At 36.9% G+C, this 26,931-nt stretch overlaps 1 protein-coding gene across 3 annotated transcripts in view; it reads left to right on the top strand.

Annotated features, from left to right (window-relative positions):
* The window catches only part of HBS1L (HBS1 like translational GTPase), an 87,356-nt gene continuing 61,780 nt past the window's right edge, over positions 1,356–26,931 (top strand). The window contains exons 1-5 of one of the 3 annotated variants that reach the window (XM_005684792.3): positions 1,356–1,577; positions 7,122–7,187; positions 17,364–17,492; positions 20,244–20,438; positions 21,676–26,827. In XM_005684792.3, coding sequence (XP_005684849.2) covers positions 1,535–1,577; positions 7,122–7,187; positions 17,364–17,492; positions 20,244–20,438; positions 21,676–23,147 — 1,905 coding nt within the window. In that variant the 5' untranslated portion in view covers positions 1,356–1,534 and the 3' untranslated portion in view covers positions 23,148–26,827. Of the gene's footprint in view, positions 1,578–7,121; positions 7,188–17,363; positions 17,493–20,243; positions 20,439–21,675; positions 26,828–26,931 lie in introns of those variants that run through there. The other 2 variants (XM_005684789.3, XM_005684790.3) reach the window with 2 other exon arrangements.

The raw sequence follows: 26,931 nt of genomic DNA, 5'->3' as shown, positions 1-26,931 counted from the left end.
AACAAAAGTCCATCTGGTCAAGGCTATGGTTTTTCCAGTGGTCATGTATGGATGTGAGAGTTGGACTGTGAAGAAAGCTGAGCGCCGAAGAATTGATGCTTTTGAACTGTGGTGTTGGAGAAGACTCTTGAGAGACCCTTGGACTGCAAGGAGATCCAACCAATCCATCCTAAAGGAGACCAGTCCTGGGTGTTCATTGGAAGGGCTGATGCTGAGGCTGAAACTCCAATACTTTGGCCACCTCATGCGGAGAGTTGACTCATTGGAAAAGACCCTGATGCCTTGAGGGATTGGGGGCAGGAGGAGAAGGGGATGACAGAGAATGAGATGGCTGGATGGGATCACCAACTCTATGGACGTGAGTTGGGTCAACTCCGGGCGTTGGTGATGGACAGGGAGGCCTGACGTGCTGCAATTCATGGTGTGGCAAAGAGTTGGACACGACTGAGCGACTGAACTGAACTGAAACATTTGATAGACACTTTCAAACACATGTAAAAATTACCATTCAAGCCACTTTCAAATATGAATTGAATTTGTATCATTCTTTTCTGTTTCAGTTATGGATATTAAAAAGCTGAAAGTAAGCTTTTCATTTCTATAATTTAATGTAAATTATCACCAGTTCAAAAACTAAGTGTAGTTCTTCAGTATAATAAAGAGGTTGGTTTTTTACATAGCATTGTTCACTTTGTGATCTAAGAAATGACATTTAACAATAGGTTATAGATTTGTTCATTAGTAACATTCATTACCATTTAAGGCCAGTGCTGTGTCTTAAAGCTATATTGAATACTCAGCATGTTGCTGTGTTCAATGAACGATCAATAAATCCTTTATGACGCTGATGATTATCCTTTCCATCCAAAGCTAAAGACAGATAGTTTTTCATCAGAAGTATTAATGCAGACTGGGGCATATACATGAAAACACGAATTACATATACAAATGCATGGTGACCTATCATAGCTAGGTTATCAATGAAAATACAGCCGTTTAATAAGAGTCTTTTTCGTCTTTAAAATTTTAACTAATTCTTATACCAAACCTAAAGTTTGTTCACTCCTATCAGAGCCTAAATAGGCCCCAAAGATGAAAGTTGGATAAGACAAGGTTCCTGCTCTTATTGAGCACACAGTCATTTTTCACTGGATTATCAGAAGCCAAATTTGGAAAATAATTGGGAACTCTGGTGTAGGTGAAAGAATCCCGGGCGAAATACTCGGTTGGAAACAACAACCTATACGTGGTGGAATTCTTCTCTTTCGAAAGTCCCGTCAATCAAGCTGTCTGTGGGCGGGGCCACGCCGAAAGCCGCCCCTCCCTTGAGTTCCAGTAGTACGCACGCGTCCTCCGGGAGGCGGCTGACCCTGAGAGGTTGCCGTACTCAGATAAGACGCCGCGCATGCGCAGGGGCTGAGGCCTGTGGGGAGTCAAGATGGCGTATAGGTGTATTTCGGGCCGCAGTTGGCGTGTTACCAGTGTCTGAGCCGGTAGTTTGTAAGGGGCTTTGGCAAACGCCCTCTCCGCTGTCATGGCCCGGCATCGGAATGTCCGAGGCTATAACTACGATGAAGGTAAGTGGCAGGATCATGCCAGGACGTTATCTTCACCGTCCCAGCCGGGCTCGCAGACGGTTGGCACCACTTTCCATATGTTAGTTTCTGGTCAGTGGTGCCAGGCTGGAGTTCAGAGGAGGCTTATTTGGGGAACGTCACAGGACTTCTTAGTGCTAGCGAATGGCGTTGTTACATGCGTTGTTTTAAGTAGTGATTTTTGTCCTCTGGGATTGATTTTATTTGGGGCAGGGGAAGTGCTGCTGGGCCTCATTTGGGAAGGACATTTGAAGAGGCTGGGATTCGGTGATACTAACACACGTAAGCATTATCACCATTCCCATTGTTTTCTCCCAGGTCGGTTACATGGCTTTATGTAGCTCCTCTCGACCCTTCTTTCACAAGTGCCCATGAGACTGTATTTGTAGAACCCTGATTGACTTAATGCTTATATTCAGCTGTTCTGCTGTAACTGTTAGATTTACTTGGTAAATCTTGTGTGTGTGTTCATATACACTTAGTGCAGAATCTGGCTTGAGTTAGCTAACTTATTTTCTATGCTTTTCAAATTAAACTGAAAACTTAGGAGATGGTAGAAGAAAATACGTATTAAAAAGGCCCAGAGAGTAAGTTGATCAGATTTTGACACGTGTATTTAATTCTTGGTTGGTCATGCTCAATATAAATGTATTTTAGGGGGAAAAAGTAGCATTAGAAGAAAGGGGGCTTTGGAAAGGACATGCTGATTTTAAAAGTGATATAAAGGGGAAAAAAATGTGAATGTTGTCCAGGAGTTTAAAAACGTAATTAGTTTGGGACAAACATTTCTAGGCAGTGGATAGTTACCAGCATCACCTAGCATCATATAAGCTAAAATTATAAATATGAAGGAATGCATACGAATAAAGGTCAATCACTTTGCTGAGTACAGCGTGTGAAGCATGCTTAGTATATTGGTGATCATTATTAGCGTTCCCAGCAAATTATTTTAGAGCATCACTATGTTAATCATAGTGGAGGGAAGCTAATACCCTGTGCTACATTTCCAGACAGTGATCCAGTCAACCTGGCACATGTTAGGTTCCTGGGGATCACTTAAGAAGTCTTTTTAAATATTGCAGTGGATGTTAAGTATTGCCTGTGGAGCACTGTTACCTGAAAAATGACTTTAGCCTGGGAGATATTTTTGCAAATACGTTGTAAAAGACATGAATAGGCCTAATTACTACTTATTCATTTCTTTTTACAATTTTTTTTCAATTGGTGAAAAATTGCTTTACAGTGTTGTGTTGGTTTTTATTGTACAACAATGCCAATCAGTCATTATATATGAGATCAGTCCTGGGTGTTCATTGGAAGGACTGATGTTGAAGCTGAAACTCCAATACTTTGGCCACCTGATGTGAAGAGCTGACTCATTTGAAAAGACCCTGATGCTGGGAAAGATTGAGGGCAGGAGGAGAAGGGGACGACAGAGGATGAGATGGTTGGATGGTATCACGGACTCAATGGACATGGGTTTCGGTGAACTCCGGGAGTCGGTGATGGACAGGGAGGCCTGGCATGCTGAGGTTCATGGGATCGCAAAGAGTCGGACACGACTGAGCGACTGAACTGAACTGTTGTGTTGGTTTCTATCGTACAACAATGCCAATCAGTTATTATATATATTCCCTCTCTCTTGAGCCTCTCTCCCTTCCCCCCATTCCACCCCTCTAGGTCATCACAGTTGTTCATTTCTTTAATAGATATTGTGTCCTCAGTCAACATCAACTGAGTGCTTAGAGAACTGTTAAAGAGTTTTGGGGACCAACAGTAAGATGTTTGAGAGAGTCTAAAGTGGAAAATACACAAGTAGCGGATGATTATGAAATGCTATAGAGTGTGCTTATGAAGTGCTGTGGGAGCTACTTAAGTGATTACACTGTTGAGAATGAATGGGAGGAGTTCCGCAGAACTTCTTTGTGAAGGAAGGCATCCTGAAAGAGAGGTGCTTGACTGGAGGGAGTGAGTGCCAAATATCTTCTCACCTTAGCGACCCCAGATCAGGTGGTCAGGTTGTCAGATTATTTGGAACAGTTGTTGACATCATAACCAAGCTGTTCCTATAGCATCAGAAGTTCATCCCCTTTTTTGTTTGTAAAAGTTCTACTTATTTTAAGTGTCTGGTTTATTTCTCATCTTCCCTGTTAAACTTTCCCTTCTCTCAGATAATAATTTAAGAATTCTCAAAAGTACTGTAACTTCATTACAGAGATTTTATGCTCCAAAACTTATTGGTTCCTCTACTTAACTTTGATTTTGTTCTTCTCTGTTATATGGGTAGTACTTTACATGACTGCCTCAGTCAGTCAGTTCAGTCACTCAGTCGTGTCCAACTCTTTGCGACCCCATGGACTGCAGCACGCCAGGCTTCCCTGTCCATCGCCAACCCCTGGAGCTTGCTCAGACTGATGTCCATCAAGTTGGTGATGCCATGCAACCATCTCATCCTATGTCATTTCCTTCTCCTCCTGCCTTCAGTCTTTCTCAGCATCAGGGTCTTTTACAGTGAATTAGTTCTGTGAATCAGGTGGCTAAAGGGTTGGAGTTTCAGGACTGATTTCCTTTAGGATGGACTGGTTTGAGCTCCTTGCAGTCCAAGGGACTCTCAAGAGTCTTCTCCAACACCACAATTCAAAAGCATCAATTCTTCTGTGCTCAGCTTTCTTCACAGTCCAACTCTCACATCCATACATGACTACTGGAAAAACCATAGCTTTGACTAGATGGACTTGTTGGCACAGTAATGCCTCTGCTTTTTAATATGCTATCTAGGTTGGTCATAGCTTTTCTTACAAGGAACAAGCAAGTCTTTTAATTTCATGGCTGCAGTCACCATCTGCAGTGATTTTGGAGCTGAAGAAAATAAAATCTCTCATTGTTTCCATTGTTTTCCCATCTATTTGCCACGAGGTGATGGGACCGGATGCCCTGATCTTAGTTTTTTGAATGTTGAGTTTTAAGCCAGCTTTTTCACTCTCCTCTTTTACTTTCATCAAGAGGCTCTTTAGTTCCTCTTCACTTTCTGCCATAAGGGTGGTGTCATCTGCATATCTGAGGTTATTTGATGTGTCTCCTGGCAATCTTGATTCCAGTTTGTGCTATATCCAGCCCAGCATTTCGCATGATGTACCCTGTATATAAGTTAAATAAGCAGAGTGATGATATACAGCCTTGACATACTCCTTTCCCAATTTGAAACCAGTCTGTTGTTCCATGTCCAGTTCTAACTGTTGCTTCTTGACTTGCATACAGATTTCTCAGGAGGCAGGTCAGGTGGTCAGGTATTCTCATCGCTTTGAGAATTTTCCACAGTTTGTTGTGATATACATCATCAAATGTTTTGGAATAGTCAATAAAGCAGAAATAGATGTTTTTCTGGAATTCCCTTGCTTTTTTTTATGATCCAGCATATGTTGGCACTTTGATCTCTGGTTCCTCTGCCTTCTCTCAATCCAGCATGAACATCTGGAAGTTCACTGTTCACCTACTGTTGAAGCCTGACTTGGAGAATCTTGAGCATTACTTTGCTAGCATGTGAGATGAGTGCAGTTGTATGGTAGTTTGAACATTCTTTGGCATTGCCCTTCTTTGGGATTGGAATGAAAACTGACCTTTTCCAGTCCTATGGCCACTGCTGAGTTTTCCAAATTTGCTGGCATATTGAGTGCAGCACTTTCACAGCATCATCTTTCAGGATTTGAAATAGCTCAACTGCGATTCCATCACCTCCACTAGCTTTGTTCATAGTGATGCTTTCTAAGGCCCACTTGACTTCATTCCAGGATGTCTGGCTCTAGGTGAGTGATCACACCATCGTGATTATCTGGGTCAGGAAGATCTTTTTTGTGTGATTCTGTGTATTCTTGCCACCTCTTCTTAATATCTTCTGCTTCTGTTAGGTCCATACCATTTCTGTCCTTAATTGTGCGTATCTTTGCATGAAAAGTTCCCTTGGTACCTCTAATTTTCTTGAAGAGATCTCTGGTCTCACCCATTAATTAATAAAAATCCCAGGAAGGCAAAGCCTATACTTTATATTTACTCCAGTAGCTGGCACAGTGCTTTTTATGCAGTAAATACTCCAGAATATTGTTGAGGAAAAGAACCACTTTACAGAGATCATACGAGAGGATTCTTTTTATCTTTTGGTAATTGTAACAATTTCAGGGTCCATTTCAGTGTAAAAAAAAAACTGACCCAATATAAAAGGAAATTGTTTTCTTTAATATCCAAGTTTTTTGTGACTGGCTTCTCATTTATTTGCTAATAATTTTTATTAATTCAGGATGGTGGTTATTGTTTAATAATTTAATAAATTATTAATTTTGTTGAATTTACATGCTTTTGTTGAATAATAACATTTATGTAATTTTTGTTTGTCATAAGTATTTGGTCTCAGCCTTTGACCATGCAGTTCTTGCTGCTGCTACATGAGTACCCTCAGAAATTAGCTAACTATCCTTCAGAACTGGTTCACAGCATGATATTCCTGGGGATCTTTCCCTAGCCACGCTGCTTCCAATTCTGTTTTTGTTGTTCTTATGTGTGTTCCAGAGTCATTCTTTATCATGTGTCAAACACTTGTTATATAGCTTTGTAATCACCCGGTTTCTTGTCTGTCTTCCTCTTACATTTTAGGTTTGTAGAGATCTGGGAATGTACCTGTCACTCACTTTTGAACCCCAAATGTCTCTAATAACCCCTGTCACAGTGTTAATACTTGTCGAGTGACTAAATACACTTATGTAAACATATTTATGTTCCTTATGGACTTTTAGTGAATAGATTGTTTGATTCATTAATTTATAATAAAGCAAGTATTAATTTATGTCAGACCTGTGTCATGTAGTTGTCTAGAGAGTCTTGCCCTGAAGGAGCTTATAGTCTCATGCAGTGAACCAGGTATGGTGCTTTGAAGACATTCAATTAGAGGAGAGTGCTAGAGAATAAAAGCAGTAGGGGAGAGGCTTGCTGCTTTACCCAGAGTGGTCAGGGAAGACTTCTACAAATGGATGATGTTTGAACTGGAACCTTAACTGGGAGAAGGAAACAGCTTTAGGAAAATCTAGGGAAAGACCATATTATAATCAGTAGGAAAAAAGACCAATTAGCTAGAGCAGAGAGGAGTTTAGGATAAGCTGGGTTTTGTACATTGCCTAGCTTTACATGAAGAGAAACTGCCTTGTGGTCTGATTGTATATCCTGCATTAGTCAGTTGTATCAAAAATAAATGCTCTGCTTAGAGCAGGAACTTGGTGAGAAAAATGGATGGTTTAGTTATTTCAGATTTTTGTCAATTAAAAATCTGAAAACATGTATGTCTTTTAAATATGTAAAGTCAGTAAATACCTACTTTTGATACAATTTTTGGAATTGTTTTTTGAAAAGTAGACATTGTAAGTTCCTTTAATTTAGGTGAACAGTAATTTTATTTTGGAGAGAGTTCAGATGCTTCCTCATTAATAACCAAGAATAGAAAACAAACTTGTAAATATTTTATCTCTTATATTTTTATTTTAGATTTTGAAGATGATGACCTCTATGGCCAGTCTGTAGAGGATGATTATTGTATTTCGCCATCAACAGGTGAGTTTAAAAAAAAATTGATTATTATTTGAGTATTTAAAGATGTTAAGTAGGTATTATTGTCATTCTAGAACTAGTGTGTTCCAGAAGACTATAATATGTGCCATTTAGAAAGATAATTGTTTGTTAACTTAGGGTTCAGTTAAGTTGTTCGGTCGTGTCCGACTCTTTGCCACCCCCTGAATTGCAGCACGCCAGGCCTCCCTGTCCATCACCACCTCCCGGAGTTCACTCAAATTCATGTCCGTCGGGTCGGTGATACCATCCAGCCATCTCATCCCCTGTAATCCCCTTGCTCTCCTTCCCCCAATCGCTCCCAGCATCAGGGTCTTTGCCAGTGAATCAACTCTTTGCATGAGGTGGCCAAAGTATTGCAGTTTCAGCTTTAGCATCAGTCCTTCCAATGAACAGCCAGGACTGATCTCCTTTAGAATTGACTGGTTGGATCTCCTTGCAGTCCAAGGGACTCTCAAGAGTCTTCTCCAATACCACAGTTCAAAAGCATCAGTTTTTCAGTGCTCAGCTTTCTTCACAGTCCAACTCTCACATCCATACATGACCACTGGAAAACCATAGCCTTGACTAGATGGACCTTTGTTGGTAAAGTAATGTCTCTGCTTTTTAATATGCTGTCTAGGTTGGTCATAACTTTCCTTCCGAGGAGTAAGCATCTTTTAATTTCATGGAATATGGAATGAAGCAGGGCAAAGGCTAATAGAGTTTTGCAAAGAGAACACACTGGTCATAGTAAACACCCTCTTCCAAAAACACAAGAGAAGACTCTACACATGGACATCACCAGATGGTCAACACCGAAATCAAATTGATTATATTCTTTGCAGCCAGTGATGGAGAAGCTCTATACAGTCAGCAAAAACAAAACCAGGAGCTGACTGTGGCTCAGATCATGAACCCCTTATTGCCAAATTCAGACTTAAATTGAAGAAAGTAGGGAAAACCACTAGACCACTCAGGTATGACCTAAATCAAGTTCCTTGTGATTATGCAGTAGAAGTGAGAAATAGATTTAAGGGACTAGATCTGATAGATAGAGTGCCTGATGAACTATGGACGGAAGTTTGTGACATTGTACAGGAGACAGAGATCAAGACCATCCCCAAGTAAAAGAAATGCAAAAAGGCAAAATGGCTGTCTGGGGAGGCCTTACAAATAGCTGTGAAAAGAAGAGAAGCAAAAAGCAAAGGAAGAAGGAAAGATAAAAGCATCCGAATGCAGAGTTCCAAAGAATAGCAACGAGAGATGAGAAAGCCTTCCTCAGCGATCAATCCAAAGAAATAGAGGAAAACAACACAATGAGAAAGACTAGAGATCTCTTTAAGAAAATTAGAGATCCCAAGGGAACATTTCATGCAAAGATGGGCTTGATAAAGGACAGAAATGGTCTGGACCGAACAGAAGCAGAAGATATTAAGAAGAGGTGGCAAGAAAACACAGAAGAACTGTACAAAAAAGATCTTCACGACCAAGATAATCACGATGGTGTGATCACTCATCTAGAGCCAGACATCCTGGAATGTGAAGTCAAGTGGGCCTTAGGAAGCATCACTATGAACAAAGCTAGTGGAAGTGATGGAATTCCAGTGGAGCTATTTCAAATTCTGAAAGATGATGATGTGAAAGTGCTGCACTCAGTATGCCAGCAAATTTGGAAAATTCAGCAGTGGCCACAGGACTGGAAAAGGTCAGTTTTCATTCCAATCCCGAAGAAAGGCAATGCCAAAGAATGCTCAAACTACCGCACAATTGCACTCATCTCACATGCTAGTAAAGTAATGCTCAAAATTCTCCACGCCAGGCTTCAGCAATACGTGAACCGTGAACTTCCAGATGTTCAAGCTGGTTTTAGAAAAGGCAGAGGAACCAGAGATCAAATTGCCAACATCCGCTGGATCATGGAAAAAGCAAGAGAGTTCCAGAAAAACATCTATTTCTGCTTTATTGACTATGCCAAAGCCTTTGACTGTGTGGATCATAATAAACTGTGGAAAATTCTGAAAGAGATAGGAATACCAGACCACCTGACCTGCCTCTTGAGAAACCTGTATGCAGGTCAGGAAGCAACAGTTAGAACTGGACATGAAACAACAAACTGGTTCCAAATAGGAAAAGGAGTATGTCAAGGCTGTATATTGTCACCGTGCTTATTTAACTTATATGCAGAGTACATCATGAGAAACGTGGGCTGGAAGAAGCACGAGCTGGAATCAAGATTGCCAGGAGGAAATCTCGATAACCTCAGATATGCAGATGACACCACCCTTATGGCAGAAAGTGAAGAGGAACTAAAAAGCCTCTTGATGAAAGTGAAAGAGGAGAGTGAAAAAGTTGGCTTAAAGCTCAGCATTCAGAAAATGAAGATCATGGCATCTGGTCCCATCACTTCATGGGAAACAGATGGGGAAACAGTGGAAACAGTGTCAGACTTTATTTTGTGGGGCTCCAAAATCACTGCAGATGGTGATTGCAGCCATGAAATTAGTAGACACTCCTTGGAGGGAAAGTTATGACCAACCTAAATAGCATATTGTTAACTTTAAAGGTATATAAAATAATTTCATTACTTATGAATAGAATTTAGTTTTGATTCCTTCATTTAACTTTATACAATTTGAGGAAAACTCTTAAAACTATGGTTTTCCAGTATTCTTTGCAGTATGCAAGTAATCTAAATTGACTAAAATGATAATTTAGTCAGTAATGAAAATCTAAACTTCTAAAGACAGAAAGCAGTTAGTTTTATATCCAGGAGAATCTTGAATATTAAAACACTGAAGTTATGTATAGACTTCCCTTCATACAGTATTTTATCTACTGTAAATAAATCCAGTGCATAGTTCAAACTTGTGATTGAGCCGCAAAGTGATTTAGAGTTCAAATTCCTGTAGGATTCCGCATCAGAGCTGCACCTTTTGTCTCTTGATGAAAAACTTCTTTGCAATCATATAATGAAAACATTTCCTGTGTTGGCGGCAGAGACAGTGTCTTTGATCCAGACCTTTTTCTTACTAATCCTCCTAACAGTGCATTTATCTTCAAATTTTATCCTACTCTATAAACAACTGGTTAAAATGCTCTGCTGAATTTTACTATGCCATAAAAGTGGGTCCAATTAAATATAGTTAGGAACAGCATAGATAAACTCATGGAACTCATTTTCCACAAGTTGAAGGTTTAATGTAGTAATTTAAATTTCCATCAGTCTGCCTTGTCTTTAATACCTTATAGTCTGTTGAACTGTCTTGTAAACCTTTCCCTGCTTTAAGCCTCTTCATAGTTTCTGAAGACTAAATATGTCCCTTCTGACTTTTTAGAATTTCTTCTTTTTTATAGAGGCATAGGGGCCTTGGAAGTTGTCTTAGCACCCCTACTCTGCCTTACATCTTTTGTCCTGTTACTTATTACTCTGTAATGCATCTAGCTCTTTATAGGTACTCTGCTCTTTTAGGCTGACTAATCAGAGCCCTTCCTCTCTTTCTTTGATGTTACACCGTTATCAGTCATGATTTTGTTAGGAGATAGAAATTGCACTGGTTATTTTGCCAGAGAGATTTTAATATAAAAAGTTAACTAGGTATTAGAGAACACAAAGTGCAAACCAAAATATCAAGGAGGTATTAACTTCAGGAAGCATTTATCATTTCTAGTTCCTAGGGGAGTCGGCAGACAGGGTTGGAGCTAACCTTTTAGAACGTTGTGGGGGGCTCCTTGGAGCTTGGACCTAGGGGTGTTAAAGGAAGATTCTGCCTTGTTGCTTTGCTATATTGAAGTTAAGAGAAGGGACTGTTGGAGCTGGGGCTCAGACCTGAGAAGGGGAATGTTGCGTGGTTGGTACTAGTATCTCTGTAGGGACACTGGGAACCTGAGGTTCAGCCTTTTAAAGAGGGCATTCTATCCAGCAGTCTGGTCATGGTTGAAGTTGGTTCTGGGAGTTTTGGAAAAACTGATAATGATTATGATTACTGGAACAGATGATTTTGGCAAGATGAAATGTTGCTGGGGTGATGGTAACTAGAGAAGAAGCAAAAAGGAAAGGAACATGTGTGTTCCTCTTCTGGCCTAGTCTCCTTTTATTATCTCCCTGTTGGCTGATCCTGAAAGGGAACCAGCTGTCTGAAGAAATGTGCTTTGCAGAGACTTCAACCTCAGCGTCACAAAGCAAAGAAGACTGGCTTAGAAGTGGAGAGGTGGCTTAACCAGCATTTCTTTTAAGCTTATTATTCAGTGATTCAAAAATGCCATATTTTGTTGAGATTAGGGATGAAAGAAATTTCAGTTTTTCTGAGGAGCCTCACAAGTACTTGTCATTTGCAGTGTGTTAAAAAACCCAACTCTGTGGATTAACCTTTTGGGGTGCCGACAGTTCATCATAATCAGTTGACTAGGTGCTGAAGTAGTGTCTGGTAGCACTAGTTAGTACTATGGATGAAGTAAAGGTCATGGCATGTTCATGAGACTGATGGTAATATGGGTGTGGTAATTAGATTTGAGGTGGGTTTTTTTTTTTAAATATATGCAGTATAGACTGGATTAATATACGCACTTACAGACCTGAGTGGATGTACTTAGAATAGTTAGTTAGGAGACTATAATACTAATCCAGAAGAAATATCTCAGGACAGTGTTCTCAAAATGTGGTCCATGTGCTATTTGTACCACTTGAGAATTTGTTAGAAAAGTAATTCTTGGCCCCATCTCATATTCAGTGGGGCACAGGTACTGCTTTGAAAACTTTGTTTAGGATAGAGGTGATAGCAGTGGATCTGGAAATAGATTCAAGAGATAATTACAGGAGCTAAAGACTACTGGACTTGGAAGTTGGTTGGCTATGACTTGCACAGGAAAGCTTCATGGAGGGAGAGACTACTGAAAAACATCTTCATATTGCAGATTAATGCATTCATTTATCTAGGGTTGTTTAACTAAATCATGCTTAATCTTGAGTAATGAGCCATCAGTACACAAGGATCAGGCATTCTGAAGGTTCTGAGATTTGCTTTTGTGACCTACCTTTCTTGAGGTCATAGTTTATCCCTTATCTCTCACAGCTCTTGATATGTGTATTGTGTATGGTTCATATTCAGGACAGTCTGACTATTTGAGAGTTACTTTTGTATGCTCCAGGAAGTGAAATCGGCTTTATTAGAGCAGGAGATAGTTAAATAGTTTTGACTTTCTTCTGTGACAAACTGGTATTTTTAACAAAAGCGCATGGTTTAGGTTTTTTAAATTTTCTAAATTTTACTAAATTAAATCAGTAATATCAGATAAGACAATTAATATTCCTCTTTAGTGGTGTATTCGTCCCAGGAATTTTCAATTAAAAAAGGAATAGTTTTAGAAGGATACTTTCTGTTCTTAAAGAAGCAGCTAATGTCATTCACTGAAGAAATGATTGTATTCATGGTCTAATGAATTCTGGGAATTGAATGACTTTATCAATTAATAGTAGTTTCTCTAAAATTTATCATATATTTTTAAAATAAATACAGTTTTCTTGATGGTAAGGTGATTTCTAAATGTTATAACTTTTTTTTTTCTTTAAAAAGGTTGACTGAATATTGCTTTGATGCTGAATATCTAACTTCAGTTCAGTTCAGTTCAGTCACTCAGTCGTGTCCGACTCATTGTGACCCCATGAATTGCAGCACGCCAGGCCTCCCTGTCCATCACCAACTCCCGGAGTTCACTCAGACTCACGTCCATCGAGTCAGTGATGCCATCCGCCATCTCATCCTCTGTCGTCCCCTTCTCCTCCTGCCCCCAAACCCTCCCAGCATCAGTCTTTTCCAATGAGTCAACTCTTCGCATGAGGTGGCCAAAGTACTGGAGTTTCAGCTTTAGCATCATTCCTTCCAAAGAAGTCCCAGGGCTGATCTCCTTCAGAATGGACTGGTTGGATCTCCTTGCAGTCCAAGGGACTCTCAAGAGTCTTCTCCAACACCACAGTTCAAAAGCATCAGTTCTTTGGCGCTCAGCTTTCTTCACAGTCCCAACACATTAGGGAGCTGCAAAAAGATAGCAAAAAAGGGATAGCAAAAAGATCCTCTAAGTAGAACTTTACAGTTTTTAGTCTTGTTTCAACTAATATAATTAGAAGTGTTAAAAGATACCAACATTTTTTTTTCAGAGTTTATTTGAGCAAACATCAATTTGAATCAGCTCCAAATGGGAATTGGTTAGGAGCACTCCATCAACAGAAGTTGGGGCAGGGTTTTTATAGAGAAGACATGAAGCAAAACGAGGAAATTATTTGATTGGCTTACTGCTTAAAACACATTATTTGTGAGAGAATAATTGGCTTTTTGTGATTGGATGCTCTTAATCCTGAGGCCTTGGAATTGGTTTTCCCTTTGCAGCCAAGGCATTAGAGCCACTTCAGTCTCATGACCTCCTTGTATGATTACTTTAACAGTAGATATCCTTATTCAGTCCATTCCAACTCAGAACCTTTAGTGAGCATCAGTTAACTTGTAAAGATGGAGAAGGAAATGGCACCCCACTCCAATATTCTTGCCTGGAGAATCCCATGGATGGAGGAGCCTGGTGGGCTACAGTCCACGGGGTCGCAAAGAGTCGGAGACGACTGAGCGACTTCACTTTCACTTTCACTTGTAAAGAAGCTTGTTAAAAATTCCCTTAAAATGATAATATGGTGGGTAAGGAGATAGTCCTGCCTGAAGAAGGCGGGAAAGGTTTCTGGAAGGAGATGGAATTGGAACTGGTGAATTTGGGAGTAAGAGTGGCATCCTAGAGCAAGGAGCAACAGTGCTTGAGCAGCAATCTCTTAAGTGAGGCGTGTTTGGGAAGACTCACAGGTGGATGCAGTTGGAGCGCAAAGCGGGCTTGGAAAGGAAATAGCCAGATTGTGGAAGGCTGGTTTTAATTTTAGTTGTGAATGTCAGTTTATTGAAGGTTTTTGAGTTAAGGGGTCACGTTTTAGGAAATTAACTGATGACAGTGAGCAAAGTGGACTACATTTGGATGAAAGGGGAGACTGGTAGGCTGCTGCTTACTTTCTCTGATGATACCAATCAGCTGAGTAATTGTATTATAAAACTGCAGATTCCCTGCCCCATTCTAGCACCACTTAACCAGAATCTCCAGGGAAGAAGCCTAGAAAGCTATATCTTTAATGAGTGCCTCACATGAGTTTTATTTTATATTTAGGAAATAGTGTTAGGCAGTTACAGGAGTCAAGGTTTTGAATTCTCTGAATTTTTACGTTTATCAGAATACTTGAAAAATTTGCAAGTCATTATGGTGTTCAATCTTTCAGAAAGCGTTTCTGTCAAAGTTTGTGATTTAAGTTTTTAGAATAGAAGAGCATTTTATATTTATCCTTTTCTCTCCATTGCTTTTATTTCAGTTTTTTTTTTTTTTTTTTTTTTTGCCTTTTGACTCTCATTTCAATTTCAGAGGTCTGGATGCTTCTTTTTTCCTGGTAGCTACTGTCCCTGGGGAATTTTCCTGCCCACTCTCTTTCCCCACTCTTCAACAAATCGAGCCATCATTTGCTTCTAAAACAGTGGCCACAGTATAGATTTCTGAGTTGGATTTATGTTTGGGAGAGTGTAGGAAAACCTTCCAGGAAGAATAGCTCCTTGGAGGTAGAGTGGAAGCCTGGATTTTGACAACTTCCATTTTCTTTGTCAATATTTTCTAAGTGAAAATTGCAGATGGAAGTATCTGACTTCTTCTCTCACTTAATTTTTGATTTGTCTTAGGTTTTTCCTTACAGTTCAGAGCTATGAGAGGAAGTTGAGGAAAGTATATTTGTTACCTTTAGGTTAAACTGAATACAGTTTACAGCCAGGAAAGTAATTTGAAAATCATCGAGCACAAAATGGCCTGGTTTACATTTTTTTAATACTACCACATTTTATTGTATCTAAAAAGCCATGGATTGTAAGACATACTGTTATTTTACATATCACTTAAAAAATCAGCTGTCAATCTAAGTTTTATGTAATACTAAGATACCACTTGATTGTAAGACATCCCTCATTCTGAGATATTTTTATGTGAAACAGTGATTATCTTAGAAAATCTGTGAAATAGGATATTTTTCCTACCATTTAAGCATGCTGACTTTATAATGGCAGTATTGTATTTTACTTGTGGAGGATGGGGGAAATGGTGATATGTATACAGCATAATATATGCATTCTTGAAAAACTGCAGTCCTCAAATGTGTATACTAAAAGATAACAAAGCCTGTGGGAAAGAACGGGGTCATGACAGATCACTCAGCCTATAAAGTACTAATAAAACCAAAAATCATCTAATGAAAATACTTACATGTTTAGAAAGTTATGTTAATTTCCAAATAAAGTTACATTCAAGGAAATGTTTTTGTTAAATGTTTAAATTTAACAAAATGTATTTTTTTACATTTAACAAAATATTTTTGATAAATGTTTACATTTTGTTACATGTTTGCAAGGTGAAAGCTTGATAAACTTGTAGGAAGAGTTGAAACTAATGAATAATGTTGCAAAGGCAAAATGCTGACAGGTCTTAGAGAGCCAAGGCAGGAAGCAAGCACAGAATGGGACGCAGCCAAACTGAGCCAAGAGGACAAGTGTGGGGCTATCTAACTTTACAGTACAATTCCAATTACAGTATAATGCTCTGTGGTTGAACTTTGTATTTGCTTTACAAAGTGTTGAGGGTGGGGAGAATCTCATGAACCAAAGCATCTTGAATGTTACACCCTCATCATTCCCCTGTTGACCATTTGGTATAAACTAGTATATGTTAAGGAAACATGCATTATAGCAGAATAGGTTAAATTCTCCCAGCTGCTCTGTATTTCTCTTATTCTGTTCTTGCCTTCTTTACTGTAAGTGCTCCAGTCTTTAGTGATCAGTTAATCTTTTGTGCTTCTGTCGCACTTGTCATCTGTACTACTCATTTGGCTTTTTAAAATATGTCACTACCTTTTCTTTTTTTGCCTTTCCTGCTAATCTGCAAGGCCATTGTTGATTTATACTATGAATAAATAGCACTTACACCATAGCTTTCTGAGTGTAGGTGTTACACTAAGCCATAGTATTTTCTATTGTCTATATACACATTATCTATAAATTTTGAATGTAGTTAGATTCCCTTACATTTATGGGTAGTGCTTTCCTGAAAACATGCCCAGAAGTCAAATGTGGGAATGCTGAGCAATAGAGATGCATGTTATGTGCTTTTCCAGAAAGCTAAATAATATAAAATCTCTGATGACACCTTCCCTTCAGAATACTGTATTGATGTTTTTATCCTTCTTAAACTTAATACTTTAATTTTATTCCTTCACAATTGTGAACACACTCTTGAAGAATTGAGTTCAGTGGGCATCCAGTTGATGTGAAAGAGTGAACACTTTGGGCATGGTTGATGTTTTCTCCTTTGGTCACTTGTATTTTTGTGTATGATATTCAAACATATGTTATCACTTTGATATTTTGTCTTTCTTCCTCTTAATGAAATATATAATGTGCAGTTATGTGTTGAGTAATGACACTGCCAGTATGCAGAGTAGCACAGACTTCTGTCTGAAAGTTAGACTCTGTACGACCTCATAGACGGCAGCCCACCAGGCTCCCCCGTCCCTGGGATTCTCCAGGCAAGAACACTGGAGTGGCTTGCCATTTCCTTCTCCAGTGCATGAAAGAGAAAAGTGAAAGTGAAGTCGCTCAGTCATGTCAGATTCTTCACGACCCCATGGACTGCTGGAAAGTGAAACTTGAACTAGTCTGTTTTTAGTATTCTTAATTATGCAAATGAGCAAATTTGATATGAGTTTTAAAATATTTGTGCCATAGAAAAGAAAATTTCAGGGAAGCTAGAGTAGTAGGCAAGCATGAGATATTAGGAAAGATAATTTTTGAGAACTGTGGAGAAAGTAAGTTCAGTGTTTATGAGATAGGAGAAAAAAATGAAGACAATTAGAAGAGATTAGCAAATGGTTAGTAAGGACATTTGGGCAGAATTTGGGGTACGATATGTTTTGTCTTAGTTTTTTTCTCTTTTCATCCATTATTATCACTGTGGGCAAATGACTTTAGGTAGGAGGTCAGAATCTTTAATTTTTACTTTCTATTGTTAAAAAAAAGGTTAATGGGAAATGGTTATAGCACAGCATTCTTCCATCATTTTATATTCTAGCTGCTCAGTTTATTTACTCACGACGTGACAAACCTTTAGCTGTTGAACCCGTAGAAGAATATGATTATGAAGATTTGAAAGAATTCTCCAGTTCTCTTGTGAATCATCAGCTAAGTGGAATTGATCAAGGTATAGTAAGAATTAGTCTGTTTCTTATCTGAAAATGGTTAATAATTTACTGAAATTTACCAATGTTATTTATCAGTTTTATTGTTCGTAATATTAATCATGGGTAGTAATGGTATGAACTACCATTATATCTTGTATCTTCAAGGAAAATTTACATTTTGTTAATTATATTTTGTGAAGACTATATGGTTAACTATATGGTTGAAAAATTGATTGTGTGGCGGTTATTCAGTAACTGGAATTTGATTGAAATCTCCTTAGGAGAGAAACTTCCGTGATTCGTTTTCTTTTATCAGTATTTATTGCTTTATAAGCTGTATGTAGAGCTTATGGTTAGATTACAGAAGCTCATTTCCTTGCAAAATGTTAGGTTCCAAAACATTAGTGTTGATTAAAAATAATAATAAGTTCAGAGTAACACTATACAAATATCCTGATTGGTCACAGTCATGTAAATTAAATTTCAAGATAGAACTTGTAAATGGTAATGGCTTTGGTTCTGAGTTTGCTTCTTTTTAGTTCTCTTAAATATTTTAACAAAGATATTTTATATTTTGGCTTTTGTTTTTTTATAAATAAATTTCAAATGTGACATAGTTTCAGACATACTGCTCCAGTCATAGGTTGATGAATAGTGTTGTAGAACCAAAATCACCAGATATAAAAGTAGTGCTAACTGTTGGTGCTGAGCAGGGCTCAGCTTGTTTGCTCCTTCTCTGGAGTGTACTCTTTCTCTGGCTTTGTTCTATGAATATTTTTAAATTGAAAATTTATAACAATTTGAAAACAGGAAGGAGGGAAGTATATAAATCTGAGAGTTGATCTTCCCATAAATCGGTACAATGTATGTCAGCTGCTACCCAAACCAAGAAAAATAGAGAGAAAGCACAGACAGACAAAGCAGAAAGGGAAACAACAGAGAATTTAAAAATTTCTATATCAACTTTGCAGATACATTTGACAAGTGGGATAAAAGTTCATAGACGAACTGCTGTATAAACTCCTCCATAGTTTTGATTATATTTTCAAAGAGTGCGTACAGTTGTCATTGTAGGGGGAGAGAAGGTAGGAATAAAGTAGAAGTCTTATACTTTCTCTGCTGTGCCTCAGAATGATTAAGGAGGTATGAAATTCAGAGTTATGTTTGAGAATGAAAGTTAATCATTCCCACCTGACATGTGTAAGTATTAATAATTGCATGAAAAAAATTGCATGGTAACAATAGTAGTGATTGTAACTAGCCTCTACTAATTGCTTTCTGGGTCCTGTTCTAAGTGCTGTTCATGTATTAGCATATTTAATCTTCATGACAGCCTTATGAGATAGGCCAGCTATTGTCCTCATTTTATAGGGGAGGAAAATGAGACACCAAGTCACTTGGGGGTAGTTGTACTGCTTAGTAAGTGGCATTTGGATATGAACCAACATAGCCTGACTTCATATCTCTACCCTTTGTGTATGTGTGGACAACAGTTGCTATAATTAATTAGAATAGACCATGATGCTAGCTATATACTAAGTATTCTGTTCCAGTTTTATTAATTCATGTTTTTATGAAATAGGTATAATTTTTCAAGTTTAGCTTATTAGCCTAAAATTAATTTTGGACTAAAGCAAAGCAGAATTACCCAAATATTTGAAGAATTTACTTTTAATAATTAAAAAAGAGCAATGGAGAAAGTATTATATACTTGGGGGAAAAAAGGATATTGCCAGTAGATTCCTTGTTCAGTATGTAAGCATGTAAAATGTAATGTAAAATGCATTCTGTGGACTGATTTCATGGATTAGGGAATCTGAAAACTTGAGTTTTATTTTGATTACTGCTAAACTAAGTAGTGCCATAATTTTCAGTCCTCTTTATGACTTGTAGTTTGATATATCTAAGTCATAGAGTTACTGTGAGGATTACAGAAGATGTGTGTGTGTGTGTAAAGTAAAATTGTCACCTGCTATACAAATAAAAGTTAATATGTTCATGCATTTTTATTCAGTAGTCTCACATACTATTTTAAGATCTAGGGATATAAAGCCTTTGCTCTCATGGAACTTCCATTATTAATGAATATTATTAGTAATTACTTTTTATAAAATAGTCATTAGAAAATAAACATCCTTAAAGATTTTAGTCACCCAGATTTAAATGTTTGTGTTTAAAATAAATGTTCATTTTACTTGTTAATCTACTGGATTTCCTAATTTTTATGGCATTTTTGTATCAGGTTATCTTGTCCATTCACTAGTAAGTTAGAAATATTTTCAAAATTAACGCTTTCTACACAAGTAAGAAATCATCAGTATGGACCTCATCATCCTCATTGACTGAAATAGACTTTGTGTGTGTGTGGGTACATACTCAGTTGCTTCTGTCATGTTTGACTCTGATACCTATGGACTGTAGCCTGCCATGCTTCTCTGTCCATGGGGTTTTCCAGGCAAGAATACTGGAGTGAGTTGCTATGCACTCCTCCAGGGGGTCTTGCAGGCAGATTCACAATTGACACTTTTTTCAAGCGTTAATCAGTATTAACTTTGGAGACATTTATTATAGTGGTTATTGAAATTGTTCCTCTAAGCAGGGAAGCTAGGTATATTGTGGATAAAAATATCATCATTGTAATTTTTGCCAAGGCAAATTATAAGAAATGAACATCCTACTGTAATTTCAAATCCTTTGTTTCAGTTTTGAAGATTCAGGGATCCTTCATGACACTACTGAGTATACCTTTTACTTATTGCTGTCTCTTCTAGCTCGTCTTTATTCATGCCTTGATCACATGAGAGAGGTACTTGGAGATGCTGTGCCAGATGACATATTGATTGAAGCAGTTCTGAAGAACAAGTTTGATGTGCAGAAGGCTTTGTCAGTGGTTCTGGAGCAGGATAAAGTGCAGAATTTGAAAGTCAGGAGTGAGGGAGCAATATCTACAGGAAAGACAGCAAAAGGTATGCTTTTACTTGTTCTCTTTTAGTTTTACAGTTAATGCTTTAAAAGAGGCTTTGATTTTGATTGAGCTTTTAAGAAAAATGGGCAGAAATTTTTACATGTTACAATAATTCTTGATTGTTATCAAATGATTTTGCAGTTTGTGAATTTTTTGAGCTGATTGGCTGTCTTCTCTACAGTCTGTTAAAGCCTATTTTTTGATCATTTCCCTGCTTATTTTTGCAACTGACAGAATATAAGGGAAATAAAATTAGATAAAAGCAAGACAAAACATTTTTTGCTTCTTGTTAGTTTCTTGAGGATCTTTTTAATTATTGGTGTTGTTTTTTTTTAACTAAAGGGTTGGGAGATGGAAATCAATAGCCAGACAATGTCAAAAAAAATCCCTCCTATGCTTATAGCATTTTTTGAATATAATTTAGTTTTACTTAAAATCCTAAGTATTATAATTCTACTACTCTTTCATTTCATAGCCAGATCTTTAATTTTAAATGTTTAGAATTTGAGGTTAAATTTATAACTTAGGCTACATGAGAAAGGAGCTAATTATCTTAACTGGTGTAATATCTGTCAGTAGAAGCATGGTGATTTGTTAACTGGTTTGATATTTCTTATAACCTGAAGTCTAGATTTTTGCCATAGTAAAATTGTGTGCAGCCTGTTACTATGAAGTAAGGGTTGTTTTATGTAAATTAAAATTTTTTTGCATTTTGGAGGGGCACCGGGATTCGCTTTTAACTGACCAATAGTATGAGAATAAGTCTATAATGTGACAACTATATTAATAGGTTACCCTAGATCACAGTAGAAGTTACATGGTATTATTTGTTTACTTGTTTTTAATACATTAAAAATACAGATGAACCTAGTTCTTTGCATTGATTTTTTAGATGTTTTGAATTTGAGAAATTTTGATTATGAATAACTTAAAACCTCACATAAATTTGTAAATATTAGCACATTTACTAACTTGGTAATTACCTTTGTATATATCAGTGAACAAAGTGTGAAGGTCACATAAGATGGTTAAAGGAAGGTAAAATCCTTTATTTTTTTTTAGAATGTTCACTTTTTATTAAATGATCATAATCAAAAGAAACATCTTTATTCATGTCATAATCAAAAGAAACATCTAGTAATTAAATGCCTCATTTCATGTTTCCTTTTGGTTGCTGTGACTGTCTTCTGCATATGTCAACCTATTCATCTGAAAATTAATGGCTCTTGTAAGGTAAGGAGTCTTATTATCTTCCTCTGAAGTTTCAGCTGATAATGTTCACAGCTCTTGTCCTCAGTCTGCAAACCATTTGGATTGCAGCAGCAAATCCTTTGATTTTTCTGCCCCAGTAGCAAAATATGGATTATATCATAATTCCTCTGTTATACCAAGTCACTATTTACTCCATAAAAAAAAGAAACTTGACAGACCTAAAAGTGAAAAGAAACTAGAATCATGTAAGTTAACAAAAGAGCTGTCCCTAGCTGACCTAATTGATGATATGCCAAGAGATTCTTATAAAAGTCAGCCATCAGTCAGATTACCAGCCACAGAGAGCGTGGAGAGTCTACCTTCAAAGAGTCTAGATGGTGATTTGTTAAGACCTCATGTTTCTGAGTGTATTTCCAAAGATGATTCTGCCTTCAAAGGCATACCAGATTTAAAATCCTTAATGATAAAAAACACAGCACCTGATAACTCATTATCTATTCAGAATGATTCAGTACCTGATTTGCAAAACATTCCAGTACAGAACAGTTTAGGAAGTTTAAATAATCCTTTGCTCTTAACCAACTCATTGGAAAATATGGCTCTTGATAATTTAAATGCTAGTAAAACGACTGAAGTTGGAATTGTTTCTTCAGTTGAACAAAGCAACAAGAATTGCATATTAAAGAATGACAACTTGCAGTTTTCTCAGTGTGAAAGTCCATCCCTAGCTGAACTGTTTCAAGAACACAAGAAAAACAATCCAAGCCAGTGCTTTACTTTACCTGATTTTTGTCACCAGCCATCTGCCAGTTTCACAGATCTCAGTTTGGGATCTTTTCCCTTGTCACAACTAGCAAATCGGTATCAGTCTTCAACTGGAGTATCAGAGTTAACAGGATCTCTGTCATCTTTGGCATTTTGTAAAGCTTCTCCGACAAGAGACCTTGAGAATTTGTCACTTTCTGATTTGATTGCAGAAACGATTGATATAGACAACCCTCAGATTAGGAAAGATTCCTGTATGCTCAGTTTATCTGAAATGAGGTCGCCTGGAATAGACTCGAATATTGATCTTAGTGTCCTCATAAAAGCCCCAGATTTTGTTTCCAAACCTGTAGTAGACCAATCAGTTGCTCTAATACCAGAAACTAAAGTTCTAAGTTCAAAATTAGGGAAAAATTCCAATTCTGCTAAGGATAATAAGAAAAACAGTAAAAGCTCCCTGCCTAGGAAACCGCCTTTTTCTCTCTCTTGGACCAAGGCCCTTGCTGCCAGACCTTCAGCTTTCGCTTCAACCCTGTGTCTTCGTTACCCATTGAAAAGCTGCAAGCGACGCACCTTTGATCTCTATAAGGCTTTTCTTTATAGTAGACAAGTTCAAGATGTAAAAGACAAAGAAATAAGTCCTCTTATAGCAATAACACCATTTGACTTCAAATCAGCATCTCCTGATGACATTGTGAAAGCTAATCAAAAGAAAGCTTTTACTAGAGAATAGTAACAAAAAGAAAACTTGCTAACTGTTGTAGAGCTTTTTCTTTTAAATTAATTTAATTTTAAGCTTTTATAGGGTTACTTTATATTATGGGATTTAAGTTGTGATTTTATATTAGAATTGTCTTAAGTCAGTTGGTAAATTTAGTTGATATATGCTTTTGCACTGAAATTTCTTTTTACTATATCTTCTTTTAGTGATAACTGGCTTTAAGTTGATAGCCTGTAATAGGTGTATGTTTACAAAGTGCTTATGGTAACTTGATATTGTGAAATCAAACCTCAGCTATTTTTGTTTAAAGCATTCAGCTTTGAAAGTTTTAATGATGAGACATTTTCTTTTATAAAGTATTTTTGTGCTTTGTTCTTAAATGAAAATGCCGCCACTTGGGATTAGTATAGCTTAGTGATGAAGATTTTTCGTGTGATATATGGCATAGCATAGCCAAGACAGTATTATTTTTGAAATATTAATGAAATCATTCCGTTTCATTATTTTTCTGCCAGTGAATACTAAAACTTTTCTATTAGAATTCTTAAAATTCCTAACTTTTAAGAATACCGTTAGGTTGTTGAAATACATTTTTCATGATAATAAAATATAAATCCTTTTAAGGGACCATGTACATATTGAAGATGGATTAATACATAATTTATTTTTATACATTTGCAAAACCTTTTGTCCTAAATGAACACTTTAAAATAAATATGTAGAAAGTCTTTTCAAGTATGGTTGCATGTTCGTTGAGTAATTTTACCAGATCTCTTTCATTTTTTTTTTTCTTTTTACTATAAGTAATGAAATGTGGAGTTTTCCTCTTTGCTACTGATGGCTCTGTGTGCTATAATGACAAAGTTTCAGCAGTAGTTGACCTAGTAAGATCTCTTCTACTGAGTAGAACAAGTAGGTAATTCATCTCTTAAAGCAGTCATCCTCAACTAGCAGTCAGAATCACTGGGGAAATTTTTTTCAAAACATAGCTATTGTGACTTCACTCCAGACATGGCGAGTCATTTCTGAGGGATGACATTTGGAAATGTGTATTTTCAGGATGGTCCCCAGTTAATTCTGATGGGTTACTTCTACTTGAGAATCGCTCCCTTGAAGAAATCAGTAGAATGAAAGGAATTACTAATACTAGGAATAACACCTGGCCAACTTGAATTTTTAATTTGTATTTTCTAGTAATTAGGAATACCAAGGAATATTGCTGATTAGAAATTAGCACCTTTTTTGTTAGAAGATAATGTTATTAGTTATTTCTTGTAGGAAAAAAGTAGTCTATAAAATGTTGTTTCTTAATGAGAATAAAATAGCTATATTTTCCCAGTAAAAAATATTTTTCTCTGACTACTACTTTAGTCTGCATTTGATAATTTTTAAAAATATTTCTTGTTTCTGTTTATTTTCAGAATGACATCCCAATATCCCAATATTTTTAGTTGTATATGATGGTTTTATATCCAGTGTTTTGGTGGGAAAGCTTAAGCCAGCCTTATGTCCTTGTTGTTCTTGACTAAACACTGTGACATCTTCACTTTTTGTTTCTAACTGCAGATTTCAGTGCGTATCCTACTGATGCTTAGATCATATAAATTACAAGTTATATTTTGTGATCACTTTTGAAGTTTAAATTACCCCAACTGCTGATTTTGTTTTTCTAGTCTTGAACTTCAATTGGCTATTTTAGTTATTTTGAACTATTAGTCTATGACTCATCAACTAGATTTATATACTGTGGGCAGTCTCCAGTTTAGAAGTGAATTGTATTCTAACTGTTTGTTTAGAACTGACAATAATTCTTGATAGATTAAATGCTGCCCAAGTGGTCCCTTTGCACATAAATCCGCAAATACATATTTAATCCATATTGAAATCAAACAGCATTACTGTTGTATTATCTTTTATAACAAGCTAATTTTCGAGTGGAAATACAGTACTTTTAAAGCCATACAGTAGACCTTGTAGAGTGAACTAGACCTCCCTTTGCTGGATGATCAGGATTGTGACTTCTATTTATGATGTTATGATTTTAGGGGAAGAATAGTCTATATTACAAGGTGATAGGGAAGGTAACAATTTTTAAATAGGTCTCCGTATTTCTGTTGTGATGGCTACTGGTCCATCAGGCGCATACCTGACAGGCACTTGCCCCATTGACTAAGGAAGTGTCACAGTCTCTGAGATTCAGAGAGTGGAACCAGGAAGACCCACTGTCCTTTCTGCCTTTGGCCATTGGCCTTTGGTAAAGAGACCCCGTGGACTGTAGCGTACCAGACTTCTCCGTCCGTGGGATTTTCCAGGCAAGAATACTGGAGTGGGTTGCCATTTCCTTCTCCGGCGGGTAGAGAGACTAGTGCCTGCTTACTCATGGGTATTTTCCTGGTGAGGACAGTTGCTTGCACTAAGTGCATCTTCTGCACCAGCTGCTGTTTAGTGATTGACTGCTGTCTTGGTAGCTCAGGTATGCTAAGTGTTTTTGGTCTATTTTCCAGTTCAGATGTCAACTTTGAAGTGCAGAGCCATTTTTATTTGTGTTATGCTCAAATATTAATAGTATACCTTAAGAATAGAAATGATGTTGTAATTATATTCTAAATGATACAAAATACAAGATATTTAAAATAACCATTTTTCCTCTTCACTTTTTTTGATTTTTTAAAAAAGCTGTTGTTCACAGATGTTTTCCTGTCTTGCATTTGGTTGGTCTTTTTGGTTATGGTTTTTCCCATTAATTGCAAAGAACAAGGTATCACTTCTGTACAGAACACTTTGCTTATCATTTCTTTTTTAGTTATTCTTTTTCCTATTTCCTAGTTACTGAACTGGTATTCTAACCTTTCCTCTTCCCCGCCCTCCTGCCTTAGCTTTGAATCTTTCTTTCTTGAACTTTTCTTTCAGCCTTTTCCCCCCTCATATAAATAGTAATAACTGTTCCCAGTGTATTATATTTAATTTCTTGTGGTCAGTGGGAGATCATACAATTAATTGCCATACCAAGGGTAAAACTAGTCCGGTGCTTTTAAATATGTGGACCATTGCAAATTAGCAAGTACACAGTTATACACTGAAGAATAACTGTGTATCAAGTTTCTGTTTGGTGTTCATACAAGTGTATATTTACTTGTAAAATCAGTTTAGTAGTAGCCTAGAAATTGTTTTCTGTTACTTTTATAAATGAAGGTAATGCTGACTAGATAGGGAGGGATTGATACAAATCCTTCATTAATTTTCTTTTGTAATTATATAAAGCTCAGTGTATGCAGTTGTATATTATAATTTTAATTTCTAAGATGCAAAAGATTTGTCACATTTTGAATGTATGTATACATTTTTGTAAAAGCCACATCGGAATAAATTGTAATTCTGGGGTTTTCTAAAATCAGGTGTGAAAACATCACAATTTATCCATTAAGATTTTTAATATAAGCTTAATATTTCAGAGTGATATTTTAATAATTTATCATAAAGGTTTCTGTAAACAAGTTGAAAAATGCACTACCTGGTTGTGTAGACTTTCTTTGAAGCTATTTGTCATTTAGAATTCTAATTTTCCAAAAGGTAGAATTTATATTTTTACTTTTGAGGACTCACATAGAAACGTTCTTAAAGTATAGATTATGGTGAATATGGATAATATAATTGCAAAGATGGCAGTGGAAAATAAAACATTTGATAAAGTACACATTTCTGATGGTGACATGCCTGGTTTATATGACTTAAAGGAAAGCATCCTTCTAGTTATAGGACATAGCTGCAGATGGTCAAAGATGTGATTCTCAAATGG

Source organism: Capra hircus, chromosome 9 (assembly GCF_001704415.2).
Source record: "Capra hircus breed San Clemente chromosome 9, ASM170441v1, whole genome shotgun sequence".
Lineage (NCBI taxonomy): Eukaryota > Metazoa > Chordata > Mammalia > Artiodactyla > Bovidae > Capra > Capra hircus.
The sequence above is the reverse complement of the archived record's forward strand: the minus strand, read 5'-3'. Positions and strand labels throughout refer to the sequence as shown.